General features: G+C 40.5%; 1 protein-coding gene across 1 annotated transcript in view; it reads left to right on the top strand.

Moving 5' to 3' along the window:
* The first annotated feature begins 13,571 nt into the window (after positions 1-13,571).
* MYO1H (myosin IH) overlaps positions 13,572-15,437 on the top strand; it is a 48,795-nt gene continuing 46,929 nt past the window's right edge. Inside the window, exon 1 of the mRNA XM_036761050.1 lies at positions 13,572-13,703. Coding sequence (XP_036616945.1) covers positions 13,578-13,703 — 126 coding nt within the window. The 5' untranslated portion in view covers positions 13,572-13,577. The remainder of the gene's footprint in view (positions 13,704-15,437) is intronic.

Genomic DNA, 15,437 nt, shown 5'->3' with positions numbered 1-15,437 from the left:
ACCTTAGGTTAAGAGCGCCTACTCTATAAGGTGTCACTACTGGAGAGTAAGAATTCATCCGGCAGTTAATAACATTTTAGTGTGAATTTCAGTTATGCCTATCAGAGCTAATCTAGTATCATTTTCAAGCAACTTTCTTTTCAGTTTTGGAAAACATATTCAGGCAGTATTTATATTATACTAATTTGAGATTTTTTAAAGGGGAAATTTAGCTCACAATTCCTTGTTTATCTTTTTATTTAATATTCTTTATGTTCTTAAGATTAGAAAAAAAAGTATTCTTTTTTTGGAAATCTATGCATTCCATCAGAAATTGGAATGTAGTCTCATGGGGTTCTGAGTTAAAATCAGAGCTGAAACCCTATTTTCTGTTTTCATCTGGGAATGACCTTTTCTTATACGGGGATAGTAGGTGATGGGGGAATGATTTACTAACCTATTACCGCGGAGCAGGATTACTGGCATGGGCCCAAAAGTTTGAGCTCCTCATATTCACCCGACAGGCAATTGTATTATTAAAGCCGACGTGCTGAATGGAGCCTTTTAATGATATTCTTTACCTGTCTCATTGCGTTAAAGTGGGGACACGCAAAGGAGCATAGGAGAGAGAGAGAGATGGCAGGTGGAACAAAATATTTGAACCAGTTCCCTGTATCAGGCAGCCAGGCTTAGTTGATGTCCACCACATAACAAGAAAGAGTTGCTAAGAACAAATCTCTATTGTTCCTTGTCATCTTTAAATGAGTGTCAAAGTAGGCAGGGGGGCTTTGACCGTTAACCGCACAATTTAGCTTGCCTGTTGTGTCCTGTAGGCCCCACCTCCTCAGAGTTTCTCAGATTAGAAAAGAAGGCCCCAGTCCCTTATAAATGGGCCAACTCTTCTCTTTTGTGTGTAGACTGCCCAGTGTGAAATCTGCAGTGACGTTAAATGTTTTCTAATGAATAATTACTGAAAGGAAATGGAGGACTATATGTGTAATGGATTGTAGCGCATGAAAACGTTTTATTTTGCGCACAAAAATGTTGTCCTTCACAAGCACTGCAATTGTTTCAAAAAGTCTTTTGTGTAGATTTGATTCAATGGATTATCTGCGAGTATTTCCATTCCAAATAGAAATCAAAGGGAGCTTTTGGCAAACTAATGTTTTTCAAAATGGCAGCCATGAAACACATTTAGTATTTAAAGTTTCAGTTTTAAAGGAATGTTTGAACTCCGGAGATTTTCTCACTTTTTTCCATCTTTTGATTCAGGAAAGTGAAGTGGTTTGCCCTGACCTCTGTCCTGTTCAGAAGGACAGACGGTCAGCCTCTTACAAGACTATTGCATACCATTCCTTAGAAACAAACAAGAGACCTGAAGAATGGCTTGGTATTCTCTCTTGGCTGGTGATTAAACCTTTTTTCTGGATGTCTGTGGATAAATATGAGAATTCAATGTATTTCACATTTCTCTTACCATGAAACAGTTATTATGCCTTCAACAGCTCTTACCTTGCAGAATGTTGGGGCTCCATTTGTGTTCTTGTCTTGCAGTTAAAGAATATTGACTATAAGACACAACAGAGCTTTCATCTATATTTAGCCATACTATCCTGGGTTTTAAGAAGTCCAGAAAATGTCCTGAGATGTCCCTGGTTCCATTCGTGGTGCAAAATAGAATCGAGACTCATATTCATATGGGCGAAAACCAAAAGTGAAGATAGGGAATGTGTGACTCATCAGTCACATGAATGATATTTTTTAGAGAGAACAGACCAACAGTATTTCCTCAAAGCATCAAGTGAACCTCTTTTCGGATATGTCAGTGACTAACTCCTTCATTGCTTGCTTTTCTGGGGAAGACGGCCGGTGTAAAATCTGGGAAGTTGAGCCTTTGCAAGAAGGTGATAACATGTTGGGCAGAGTTCTGTCTTCAGTAGTACCGCCATTTTGCTGAAGTCCAATAGTAAAGTTCAGCAAGGGAGACCTAGAAATTCCAGAGGAGCTATTTTCACTAATGGATTTGACATCTCCCCTATTTAAAAATTGCGATTATATATTTTTAGTGTGGAACTGTCTGGATTTGGCTAAGAATAGTCTAAATAGAAATCTGTAGTCTTTTGAAGAGGTAAAAGGAGGTTAACCTACTCTCCTACCAAAGAGCAGGAGGTAACTCCCCCAGAATTATCTTAATGCACTCTTTTTCTTCCAACCTTAATACTCAAACTAGCTTCCAGTGAAGGGTTTCTTCACCTTTACAGTGTCATGGAACCCCTTGGCAGTCAGATGAAATAGCTACGGGCCCCTTCTCAGAATCATGTCTTCAAATGCAAAAAAAAAAAAATACAGAGGATTACAAAGGAAACCCATTATATTGAAATACAGATATCAGAATATGTTTTAAAAATAAGTTCACAAACCCCAGGTTAAGAACCTCTGCTCTAAAGAGAACCATTCCAGGGCTACGTAGGTGGTGTAGTGGATAGAGCAGCGGCCCTAGAGTCAGGAGGACCTGAGTTCCAATCTGACCTTAGACACTTACTAGCTGTGTGATCCTGGGCAAGTCACTGAACCCTGATTGCCTCCATCAAAATATATATATATATATATATATATATATATATATACATACATACATACATACATATACGCACACACACATACACATAGAGAGAACCATTCTACTTGGCTTTGTAGATTTTGTATTTCTTGAGGATACAATACAACAGAACTACATAATGCTACATTTTTAATCTGACTACATTATTGGGAAACTTGTAAAGCTTCCTAGGATTTTGTTGCTGTTGTACAAAACTTTCCTTGTTGTAGACCAAGATGCGTTCTCCGTATTAATCTCTAACTCAAAAAAATCAAAGGTAAAGCGAAATCAATCTCTCAGTAGCATTTGTTCACTGTACATTATTAGTTTGGCTTGTAATTGCAGACATGATTGTTTTCTTTCTTTAGAAATTATTTCTATCCGTCTGATGACCAGGTCTATGTGATCAAATAGATTTGTTGTGTGCTTTGGGCTGAGGAGAAGCTCTATTGATCGAGTAATAAAAGCATTTCAAAGGAAACACCTGCAGGCCTTCTAGGTCCCCACAGTTCTGCAGCCTCGAAAATGAGCTTGGCACTCTCATTGGCCGTGGGACTCACACGATCATCTTATGATAGGATCCAGTTCACAAGAGCAAGGTGGGCCAATCTCACCTGACCAGTGGGATTTTTCAGTAATGTTTCTAAGCAAACCTTGTAATTTGCAAAAACTGAAATCTGAGCTATGCTGTTTTCCTGATAATGAGATAACTTACGTAGCAGACTCTGCAAAATTTAAAGTGCCACATTAATGCTAGCTGTAATTAATAACAGTAACTAGCACTTGTGGTTTAGTTGTTTTCTAGTCATGTCTGATGCTTTGTGACCCCATTTGGGGTTTTCTTGGCAGAGATATGGGAGTAGTTTTGCCATTTCCTTCTCTAGCTCATTTTACAGATGAGGAAACTGAGGCAAGCAGGGTGAAACGACTTGCCCAGGGTCACACAGCCAGTAAGTGTCTGAGGTGGATTTGAACTCAGGTCTTCCTGACTCCGGCCCAACACCCTATCTCTTACATACTCATTTGATCCTTTCAACAACCCGAGGAGGTAGGTGCTATTATGTTCCCCATTTTACAGATGAGGAAACTGAGGCTGACAGAGCTGTGATTTTTCCAGGGTTCTAGAGTTAGTAAGGGAGGATATGAACTCAGGTTGTCTGGACTCCAAGGCCATCCCTCTTGTACCACCATGCCTCTGACATTGTTCCCATGACACCAACCACCTGCCTCCCCTCGTATTGTTTCACCTAAAATTTCATCTCCATGGAGCCAGTCCATCTGATCAGGAAATGTGAACCATAGCTAGGAAATGCACATTCCTTTATCTCAGCTGAGTGAAGTGCGCATTTCTAACTCCGGCTGTGCTGAAAAAATCCAAACTATTGTTCAGCCTGTGGGTGGTGCCCGGGTAGGATTGTGAGGTGGGTGAAGCAAGCGCTGCGTTCTGAGCCAGAAGACCCCAAATCCTGATTCCTGCCTTCTGAATCCTGACTCTGCCGTTTGCTATTGATCTGACCTTGGGCAAAACACTTTCCCACACCCGGCCTCAGTTTTCCTTGTCTTTAAAATGGGCATGGTGGCTGCCTTAATCTCTAAATTTCCTTCAAGCTCTTGGTAATTTCTAGCTTTGCATTCAGTACTTCTCTTCCCTGTCTTGATGCTCACTTCACCTCTTCCTCAGGTATCTGATGTCCCTTGGCTTGCCAAGAACCTTCCCCCTACAGCATCCTCGTCCAAACTTACATGTATACTCTGGATTTTTACTTTCAATCTCTCCTTCTCCTCTTATTCCCTTCCCTGAATTAAAATTTACTAATCCCACATCTAGTTATATTTTAGGTTTAGCCCTTGTTTACCCTGAAGGAATACATGTCTAATTTATGGATTTCCAGGCACTGGGACCCCCTGCTAGGAGGGCAGTTTGGGGATATGGATGCCTGATACCCTTTCTTACGTAGTATGACTTCTACAGGAGGGAGTCAGTTAGACTGACTCCATTATCAATAGTTTTGACCTGAGACAGAGACTTCGAAGTTGTGTTCCATAATTTTAACATTCAAAAGGCTCCCAGTTTAACTGGTGTACGAAGGTGTATTGTTTGCAGGATCATATCTAGTTTGGGGTGTCAGGAAGGACCATGACAAACAGGAGAATGAATTCAAAGCAGGGTGACCAGAATGGTTTCCACAATGTCAGACAATTTGGAGGTAGGAAAAGGAAAAACAGTTTCCTTCAAGTATTTAAAGGGTTTGGTTCTTTTTTGGCAAGGCACTTGGGGTTAAGTGACTTGCCCAGGGTCACACAGATAGTAAATGAAATGTTTTCATGTGGAAGAAGAGGTTTTTGACATTATTTTTGGCCCCAGGTGCTAGACTAGGAGCAGTGAGTTCCCAAGGGCAGATTTTGGATCGAAAGGGGTGGGGGAGGGTAGAAACGACAATAATTGTAACTGCCCTAAAGTAGAATGGGGTGCTTGGGGGAGAGGTGGGTAGGGGATGGTTCCTCCTTCCTAAAGGTTTTCAATTAAAAGGCACAGGAGTACTTGATAGGGATATCATAGGGGGAATTTTGGTTCTGGTATGTCTTGGTGATCTTAGTCCCTCTTTCAGCTTTGAAGTTTTCACACTGTGTGGTCCTGCACAGCTGGGTTACTCACTCTGCCACCTACTAAACATTTCTGTCTTTCTGCTTCCACCTTGTTGCTAAAAATGTCCTCGGCCTCCCCACCCACAGATGAGTTAAAATCCTATGATTCTTCCATGCCTGGAATTCTCTGCCTCCTACTTTCTGCTTCCCTTCAAGTGCCAGATAAAACCCCACATTCTGCAGGAAGTCTTCCTCAATCCTCCTTAATGCTCTGCCATGCCTGGAACCCTCTTTCTCCCTCCTTCACTCTGACTACTGACATTTCTAGCTTCCTTTAAGTCCCAACCAAAAATCCCTTCTTTCACTGGAAGACCTTTCCAACCCACCTTAAGTCCAGTACCTCTGCTCTGTGAATTGTTTCCTATTTATCCTGTCCATAGCCTGCTTTGTATATATTTGTTTGCATGTTGTCCCCTCCACTATTAGATTGTAAGTTCCTTGAGGGCAGGGACTATCTTTTGCCTCTTTTCGTATTGCCAGTGTTTAGTACAGTGCTTGGCACATAGTAGGTACTTAATAAATGTTTGTGGACTGACTGCTGAAATTCTACCCAACCTTCAAAGGTGATATCGATACTTCTCTATTTGGCTTTCCTTGACCTCCCTCTCCTCTTCCCCCACCCTTGAAGGATTTCTCCTTCTACTGACTGCCTATAGCACCATGGACCTCTCCATTATATATTTACCACTCTTTCTTATTTTGGTACTTTAAATGGTGTGCGATTTCATGGGTGTGTCTACTTCCTCTATAGGGAGAGATCAAAGTCATCCTTTGGGCTCTTTGTCCACCAGCCGTCCTTAGAGCATCCACCTGGGGTATGCACTAGGGAGGCCTTCCTCTTCCTCCCTGTAAGCTTTAATCTTCAGAACATTTATATATCATTCGGAACATCCACCGATTGTTTTTCGTCCTTCATATATGATTGCCCCTCCCCTTTATACAGTTGGGGTTACTGTTTTGTTTTTTTAATTTTTGATAAACATATTTTAACACAGGGTGTTCCAAAAGTCTTAGTGCAGTTTTAAACTTTAATAAGCTATTAAATAATAAGCATTTAGAATAAAGTTTTAAAGTAAATAATTATTCAGTGAAATAATTTAATTAAAACAATTCATCAGACTAAATTAATTAAATTAAAATGCAATTAAGGTTATTAAATAAGCTTTAACCAATTATTAAAGCTTAAAACTGTACTAAAGCTTTGGGGACACCTTATACTGAAATGAAAATGAAATTAAAAGCACTTTCCTTAGTAATCCTGTGTACTCATTTTCTGCATTTAAAAACATTGTTCTGAGTGAGAGGCCAGTTTTTTTAGCATGTTACAGAAGGCAAAGTCATGTCTATCTGGTGAGACTGGAAAGGCAGGTTGGGGGTTGGTTGTAAAGGGCTTTAGAAGCTAGGTTGAAGAGTTTCTATTTTATCCTACAGGTACTAGGGAGCCACTGCAGTTTACTGAGTAGGGGCTCATGGTTGGGTCTGTACTTAAGTAAAATCATGTTAGGATGAACTGGAGTGGGGAGAGACTTGGAGCAGGATCTAGGTCTAGATCTAGGTGAGATCTAGGTGAGAGGTAATAGGGGCTGGACCAAGGTGTGGGGAGGTGGGCTGTGTGAGTAGAGGAAAAGTGTCGGATGTGAGAGATGTCAAGAAGGTAGAAACGGCAAGATTTGGCTGCTGATTGGATATGTGGGGTCAGGGAAGGTGAAAAGTTGGAGATAATGCCAAAGTTACTAGCCATGGGAGGCTAGAGGAAGGACGGTTCTTTAGAAAGCTTGCAAGATGTTGTAGGAAGGAAGGGGCTCAAGATGATGAGTTCTGTTTTGGATATCTCTGACATGAGCAGTTTGGTGATGTCGAACTGTAGCTCACAGAAAAATGGGGCTAGATATTATAGATCTGTGTGCCATCTGCATAGAGAGGATAATTAATTAAATCCACAGGAGCTGATGAGAGAGAGAGAGAGAGAGAGAGAGAGAGAGAGAGAGAGAGAGAGAGAGAGAGATTGAGAGAGAGGGAGGGAGGTCTCCCTTCCCCTTGTCTCCAGGATAAAAATACAAACTTTTCATTTAGCTTTTAAAGTACTGTACAATTTGCCCCTAACCTATCTTTCTGGCCTCATTGGGCATGACTGTCCCTCCCACTCTCTGCACTCCTGCCAAATTGGTCTTCTCTCTTTTTCTTTTACATGGCACTCCTCCTGTATCCATGCTTTTGAATTAACCATCTCTCATACCTGGAATGCCCTTTCTCCTCACCTCCATCTCATAGAATCCCACTCTTCTTTCAAGAAATAGCTCAAGCAATACCTTCTGCCTGCAGCCTTTCTGAGTTTCCTGAAGTGCTAGGCCAGGCCTTGCCTCCTAAGCACCTTTTATTTTGTAATATTCGGTTCCAATAATTAGCTCATTTAAGCCTAAGGTTAATATAATGGCCCCTCAGGTCCTCTTGGTTTCCTCCTTTGCTAATTTAAGGAATTTATGTTAGGAGTATGATCACAATAGCTCCAAGCCCCTAGTTAGAAAATTTTCTACCATTTAGGCAGAGGTTGGTCTTTCTGCTTAAATTTACATTTATAGACATCTCTGGCTAACATTTGGCTTTTTTATTTTTTGAGTGTGATAAAATTCAAGTTACCAGAAACATTTGGGCAAAAAAGGCAGCAGAGTCTATTACAGTGTCTATTAACAGGCAGGCACCCAGAGGGGAACTTGAGGAAAGAGCTGAGTTTTTCTTGGAATTTCTCTTGGTCCTGGAGGAAGTAGGTGGTGTTATCCTGAGGACTCTGCCCTGAGATAGCTGTGGAGTCCATGGTCCTCTTTGATCTCTCCCTTCTCTGCCACAGCTCAGTCCTATTACTCTCTCTCCTTTTGGGGGGTTGTCTTTGTGAAGCCCATTCTTTCTAGCTCAGCTCTTGGTGTCCCAGACCTTCTTCTCCACTTCCAACCCTTCAAAGTCTCTAAATTCCAACTAGCTTGATGGAAGCGTGGTGTTCGGGCCTTATTTATACCTATAGTAAATAATTAATATGTGTTCTCATCTGACAAATGTATCAGGGCTAAATGGACTGGGGTAATTTAGATCTCACCCTAACAGCTTTATTTGGTAACAACACACACATGCGCATACATATTATATATATATATATATATATGTTCTATACAGTCACATGTATACCTAACATCTTTGTTCTGTAATAACACACATATTTTATTATCTGTCTACCTATCTATCTACACACATGTATGTATGAAGCTAGGTAGCACAGTGGATAGAGCACTGCCCTTGGAGTCCAGAAGACTGGAGTTCAAATCCAGCCTCTGAAGCTTCCTAGCTGTGTGACCTTGGGCAAGTTATTTGACCTCTTTTTGCCACTGCAGAAGGAAATGGCAGACCACTCCAGTATCGTTGCCAAGAAAATCCTATGGGGTCACCAAGAGTCAGACATAATCAAAATGACCGAACAACCACAACATATATGTACATATGTATGCACATGTACACACATATGTATATAAAATACAGGTGTGTGTATATATGATATATATATGATTGATATATATATGATATATATAAACATGGTATGTAGGTGTATAAATTAAATATAGGTACATATGCATATTTTGTATTCATATATCTACACACACCCAAATCCAGGTATGGAAGTATATACAAACACACACACACACACACATTTTTTGAAGGAATTAATCAATGAATAAGCTTTTATTAAGGACTCACTCTATGCAGGGTAATGTATTAGGTGATAAGAAATGAAATAAACCCTACTCTCAGGAGGTTTCCATTCTAATGAGGGAGGCAACAAGTGCATATATAAATGTGCTTATGTATAAAATATACATACACGTGCAATATAATATATATGTGCCTATATGTATATCTATACATATGCACATACACATATACACACACATACAATATGTACTTCTTGTCTTTCTTATTACAATGGAAACCCATTGAGAGTGGGTTTCTTTCATTCCCTAGCACCTTGTACATTGCCTGGCACACAGTTGGTACTTAATAAATGCTTGTTCCTTGATTAACAACTTCATAAAATTGAAAATGCATCTGCCAGACCCTAGACCTTCTGAAGCTCTCTCTAGCTAACCTAGGGGGACACCTGGTGGCTGATCAGTTTAAAACTATTTTAGCTCCGAAAATGTAAATTACCTTGGAAAGAACTCTTTTTCTGATAGGAACTTCTGAGAGAGCTGAAAAGAAGAAATTAGGCTTAGACCAACGTGTTACACCATATTCCACCATAAGTGAAAAGTGTCTATGTGCCCTGGATGCTAAATATCATACCATTAAAAAAATTCAAAGAGAAATAAATCATGTACCTCTCCCAGCTCCAGGTGGGAGATACATTCTTAATCCAACAAGGGATAGAAGCAATTACAAAGAGAAAGATACTTTTGATTATATGAAATTGCAAAGCTGTTGTACCAACAAAATTAATACATCTACAGTGTGTTCCTAAAGTCTGGACACATAGGCAATTGACAGCAATGTGGAGTTACTGCATCGAGTTCATGTGAATCTTGTAAAATGCATCAACCTTTGCATCACAAATGATAGAAATCCTATTGAAGATGTTATGTGTTAGTATTCCTATTAGATAAAAATTTCATTCATTTCACTTCTTGAAAATATGCATTTTTGCCTATGTGTCCAGACTTTAGGAACACCCTGTGGGATAAGAAGGGAAGGGTCAGCTGGGGAGAATCTTTTTATCAAATATCTCTGATCCAAGATATAGACAGCCATCAGAAATATAGAAGACGAGGAGCCATTCCTCAATAGATTATTGTCAAAGGATATGATCAAAGAGTTCTCCAAAGAAGAACTACAAAGGATTCACAACCACATGAAAGAATGCCCCAAATCACTAATAGAAAGAGAAACGCAAATCAGAACAACTCCTAGGTTCCATCTCACCCAACAGACTGGCAAACATGATAAAATAGGACATAGTGGGCGTTGGAGGGGTTGTGGAAAGACATTGTTGGTGAAACTATAAATTGAAACAACCATTCTGGAAAGCAATTTGGAATTATGCAAGTAAAGTGACTAAAAGGTCCATCTCCTTTGCCCCAGAAAGCCCACTGCTGGGCAAATACTCTAAGTAAGAAAGCAATAAAAAGAAAGGCACCATACACACCAAAATATTTTGTAACAGTGTCTTCTGTGGTAGCTGAAAACTGGAAAAAAAAAATAACAGATGCTCATTGACTGGGGAATGGTCAAATAAATTGTAATAGTACATGAATGTAATATAATAACACTAGGCCCAGGGTCAGCAAGTCCTGAGTTCAAATCCAGCCTCAGATACTTACTAGCTATGTGACCCTGGTCACGTCACTTTATTCTGTTTGCCTCAGTTTCCTGATCTGTAAAATGGGCTGGAGAAAGAAATGGCAAACCACTCCAGTATCTCTGCCAAGAAAACCCCAAATGGGGTCACAAAAGTCAGACATGACTCAGTGACAACAACCTATGTTATCTTTCACTTACTGATTTCACATTAGGAATGCCTAGATAAGAACCTCGGTGATAGGGAATAGTAATTTAAAAGTGCTTTTTAAAAGTTTTTATCACTAGTACAGCGCTGAGATGATAAATTTGAGGTTCTGAATTCCTAGTCAGTAGGTGGACACATGGATTTTGGTGAGTTGGGGGAAATGTGGTTCCAATTAAGAAATATGTAAAGCCAGTGAACTTTTTCCGACTGGGCTTTATGAGGGAACTCTGATCCAACATCACATGCTTAGTTTCAGAAACTTCAGTTTATCCATTTACTCAAAAGAGATCACAGTCCAAGGAATTAATCTTGGTAAACCAAACTCACAAGAAGGTGGCTTCATACAAGTGTCAACCTAATTAAATGGCAGGGGTCTTACTTTTCTAGGGATTAGAATAAATTGATCAACAAGGATTTATTAAGCACCTACTATGTGCCAGCCTTTGTGCTAGATGCTGGGGATATAAGGACAAAGAGTGAAACAATCCCTGTCCTCGAGGTGTTTATATTCTAATGGGAGAAAGAACAGATACATGCACAAATATATCCAGCAAAATATAAATTTGAAAAATACACATATGTCAAAGTATTTAAATACAAGGTAGTTTGAGAGGAAGGGCCCAGTTGGGGTGATCGGGAAAGCCTTTTGTCTTCATGCAGAAGATGGTTCATTTTGAAGGGACAGTGGCGCTTTCCCATGGAGGTAAACTGAGCACATTCCGCGAATGTGGAATATTCAGAGCAAAGCACCAAAGTAAGATGTAGAATGTCATAATAATAATGATGGCTCTCACTTATATAATGCTTTAAGGATTGCAAAACACTATACATACATTATCTCATTTGATATTCACCACAGCCCAGGGAGATTGGGGCTTTTATTAGACTTATTTTACAGAAGCGGAAATTAGGGCAGATAGATGTGGAATGATTTGCCCAGGGTCGATTAAGCTAGTAATTGTCCGAAGCTGGTTTCGAACTCAGGTCTTCTTGACTCCAGGTCCAGTGCTGGAGGGAATTCACAGAGAGCAGGAGGGAGAATAGTGTCCAGTGAACCTGAAAGATAGGTTGAGGCCCCGTGGTGGAAGCAATATTTCTAGAAGAGTTTATATTTTATCTTAGAGGCAATAAGGAGTTGATTAAGATTAATGAGCAGAGTCACATGGTCTGATCTGTGCTTAAAGAAAATTACTTTGTCAGCAGGATGGACTGGAGTGGGAAGAGAAGAGGGAGGGAGACCTATTGCTGCCATAATCTGGGTGAGAGGTGATGAGGGCTTGAACCAAGATGGCAGACGTGTGAATGGAGAGGAGTCAGATGTCTGCAAGAGCTGTTGTGAAGATCACAACAGCAAGGTTTGGCAACTGATGACTATATGCGGTGACCGAGAGTGAGGAGTCCGAGATGATGCCCTGGTTCTGAGCCTGGGAGACTGGAAGGATGCTGGTGCTGTCCACAGGCATGAGGCTTGGGAGAGGGGAGGGGTTAGCGGGAAAGATCATGGATACTTGTGTCCATTCTCCTGCCATTGCATCTGCTAACTGAACTAATCATCTGGGAGTTGCTTGGTGAGCTGAATCTAGCTGAAGGAATTTGAATGGTTTTGAGAGTTTCTTTCGGTAACAGAAGAGCTGTTGGTATCGTTGACTTTTAAAGAGGTGTGAATGTTCATGTCGCCCAGGGCATCCCAGTCTGTTTGTCTTTCTTTCCCTCTCCTTTTTTTGTATGGTCTTGGATAAATCATTACATTCTTAGATTTCAACTCTCCATTGTCCTCATGTGGAACACTAACCTTCTATCCTTGTCGGGGTAACACGCTTTCAAAATTTCAATATGAAGCCATCCTCCATGATAAAGTCTCCCCCTAGTGCCTCTTTGTGGGATGGTGGTGACTTGGACGTCCCCAAGCCTGGGTCATTGGCCTTCAGGCTTTGTGGTAATTCCCTCTCAGCTCTAGCAATATGAGATTGGAATGATTTTATGAGGTCCAACTAAGCCAGAGAGCAGCTAGGTGGTTCAGTGGATAGAGCACTGGGTCTGGAGTCAGGAAGACCTGAGTTCAAATCTGGCCTCGGACACTTACTAGCTGTGTGATCCTGGGCAAGTCACTTAACCCTGTTTGCCTCAATTTCCTCATCGATAAAATAAGCTGAGAAAGAAATGGTAAACTACTCTAGTAACTGCCAAGAAAACCCCAAATGGGGTCACGAAGAATTGTGTGCAACTGAAAAATCACTAAATAAATACTTTCATAATGTTACAATGCCCAGGTGTGCAGATTTATTTTTCATTGGCTGCATTTTTGTCTGATGACTTCCTGTTAATGTAATGGGAGGTACTTTTCACTCATTAGTGAACTGTCTCCAAATTCTGTGGATTATTTCTGGGACCCTGGCTCTAGTCACCTTTTTGCAGTCATGAACCCTTTTGCATTCTGGTGAAGCCTTGGTGGGATGGGCTTCTCAGAATCATTATTTTAAATGCATAAAATCAAATAAAAAGGATTACAAAAGAAACCAATTACATTGAAATACGATTATCAAAAATGTGTTTAAAAAGTTCAGAAACCTCAGGTTAGGAATCTCTGATTTGTAATATCTTATTTTCTTGTTTAACTTTCTATGCACCGTATTCTCCAGCTGAAAGGTGAGCTTCCAGAGGGCAGGGACTATCTCCTCTACTTACATCCCCAATGCATGTTGTATAATAGCATTCATTCAGCAGGTGCTTCATATATGTCGCTGAATAACCTTCTGAATATTTTTCTTCTTTTAGAAAGAAGAGGTGAGGCAGAAGCACATTAAGCTACACATGGAAGGGGCGCTAACCGCACGCGACAAAGTCGGGGTTCAAGACTTTGTGCTGTTGGACTCTTACACCAGCGAATCTGCCTTTGTGGACAATCTTCGCAAGCGTTACCGGGAGAACCTCATCTATGTAAACGGCTTTATTTCTCTGCTCTCCCCCTTCCTTTTCCTTAATTCATAGTTCTCCTGGAGAAACCAGCCATTATGGCTAGTATGACACTAATGGTGGCCTCAGATACTTGACACGTTTACTAGCTGTGTGACCTTGGGCAAGTCACTTAACCCCAATTGCCCTGCCTTCCCCCCTCCAAAAAAAACAAACAAATGTGACACTAATGGGTTAGTGATAAAGCAAAATGGAATTTGGAGAGATGCTTGAGGTTGGCATCTGACTCCCCACCTCCCCTCAAACCCTAGTAACAGATTATCTTTAAGCACTTTTAAAATGCCCTGTGGGTTGTCACATATCACAATGGAGGAGTAGCTCAATGGGGGGACCTCTTGACCTACCTGTGGCTAATAACCACTTATATTGAACTGGACAGAGTTTTTATTCTTGAGTTTTTCGGGTAAAGCTATGGTGAACTTCAAGGGGCCAGGTACATTATTTCCTCATAAATCCGGCTTCAGAAACTTACTTGCTGTGTGACCCTGGCCAAGTCACTTCACCCCGTTTGCCTCAGTTTCCTCATCTGTAAAATGAGCTGGAGAAGGAAATGGCAAACCTCTCCAGCATCTCTGCCAACCCAAATGGGCTCGTGAAGAGTTGGACGTGACTGAAGCAGATGAACAATAAGAACAAAACTGAGGTTTCATTGACTTATATGAAGTAAGTAGGAAGGAAGGAAGTTAAAAATGTTCATTATTTAGCACATGCCCGGTACATGTTGTTGCTGAGTTGTTTCAGTCATGTCCCAACTCTTCATGACCCCTTTTGGGGCTTTCTTGGCAAAGATACTGGAGCGGTTTGCCGTTTACTTCTCCAGCTTATTTTACAGATGAGGAAACTGAGGCAGACAGGGTGAGGTGACTTGCCCAGGGTCACGTAGCTAGTAAGCGTCTGAGGCCAGATTTGAACTCAGGTCTTCTTGACTCCAAGGCCTGCCTTTTATCCACTGTGCCCTCTAGCTGCCTGGTACATGCCTACTGTATAGTAAGTGCTTAATAAATGTTTATAGACTGAGCAATGTTTTAATCACAACATTTACTGTCAAGTGAATTGCATACGGTATATTTGTCAGTCAATTAACTAACATTTATTAAGTGCCTACTGTATGCCAGGCTCTGTGCTAAGTTCTGGGGATACAAAGAAAGGCAAAGGAGCTCACAGTCTAATGGGGAAGACAACAAGCAAACAACCATGTACTAATAAGCTGTAATTGGGATAAACTGAAGATGAACAACGGGGGGAAGGCCCTAGAATTAAGGGGCCTCAGGAGCGAACCCTAGAGTGACAGACTATAGCACTAGAAAACCTAGTCTGTTATGAAAGTTTTAAACATCTGCTTTCCACTACTTGTACAGGGAGAAAAAGTCTAGCAAAAGAAGACATCGGGAAGGAGGCATTGAGCATAAGTGGCACGGCAGGGTCATGTCTAAGTTTAGTATTTCAGATTCAGTCAGATAGATTTTAGAAATTATTTTTCTGAATTACTTTGAAAAAAGTATTTCAAATTCTGAATTATTTTGAAGATTTTTTTCAAATTGAATTCAAATTGAAAATTATTTCAAAAATTATTTGAGGTCAGGTTTCTGCTAATCAGAAGTAATTAATGATTTTAGTTCAAGCTGTGACTTTTCTTCAATTCCGTGATTCACTTTTATCCTGGAGATATGATCAAGTTGTACAATTTACTGGAATTAT

This window comes from Trichosurus vulpecula, chromosome 1, assembly GCF_011100635.1.
Source record: "Trichosurus vulpecula isolate mTriVul1 chromosome 1, mTriVul1.pri, whole genome shotgun sequence".
NCBI lineage: Eukaryota > Metazoa > Chordata > Mammalia > Diprotodontia > Phalangeridae > Trichosurus > Trichosurus vulpecula.
The sequence above is the reverse complement of the archived record's forward strand: the minus strand, read 5'-3'. Positions and strand labels throughout refer to the sequence as shown.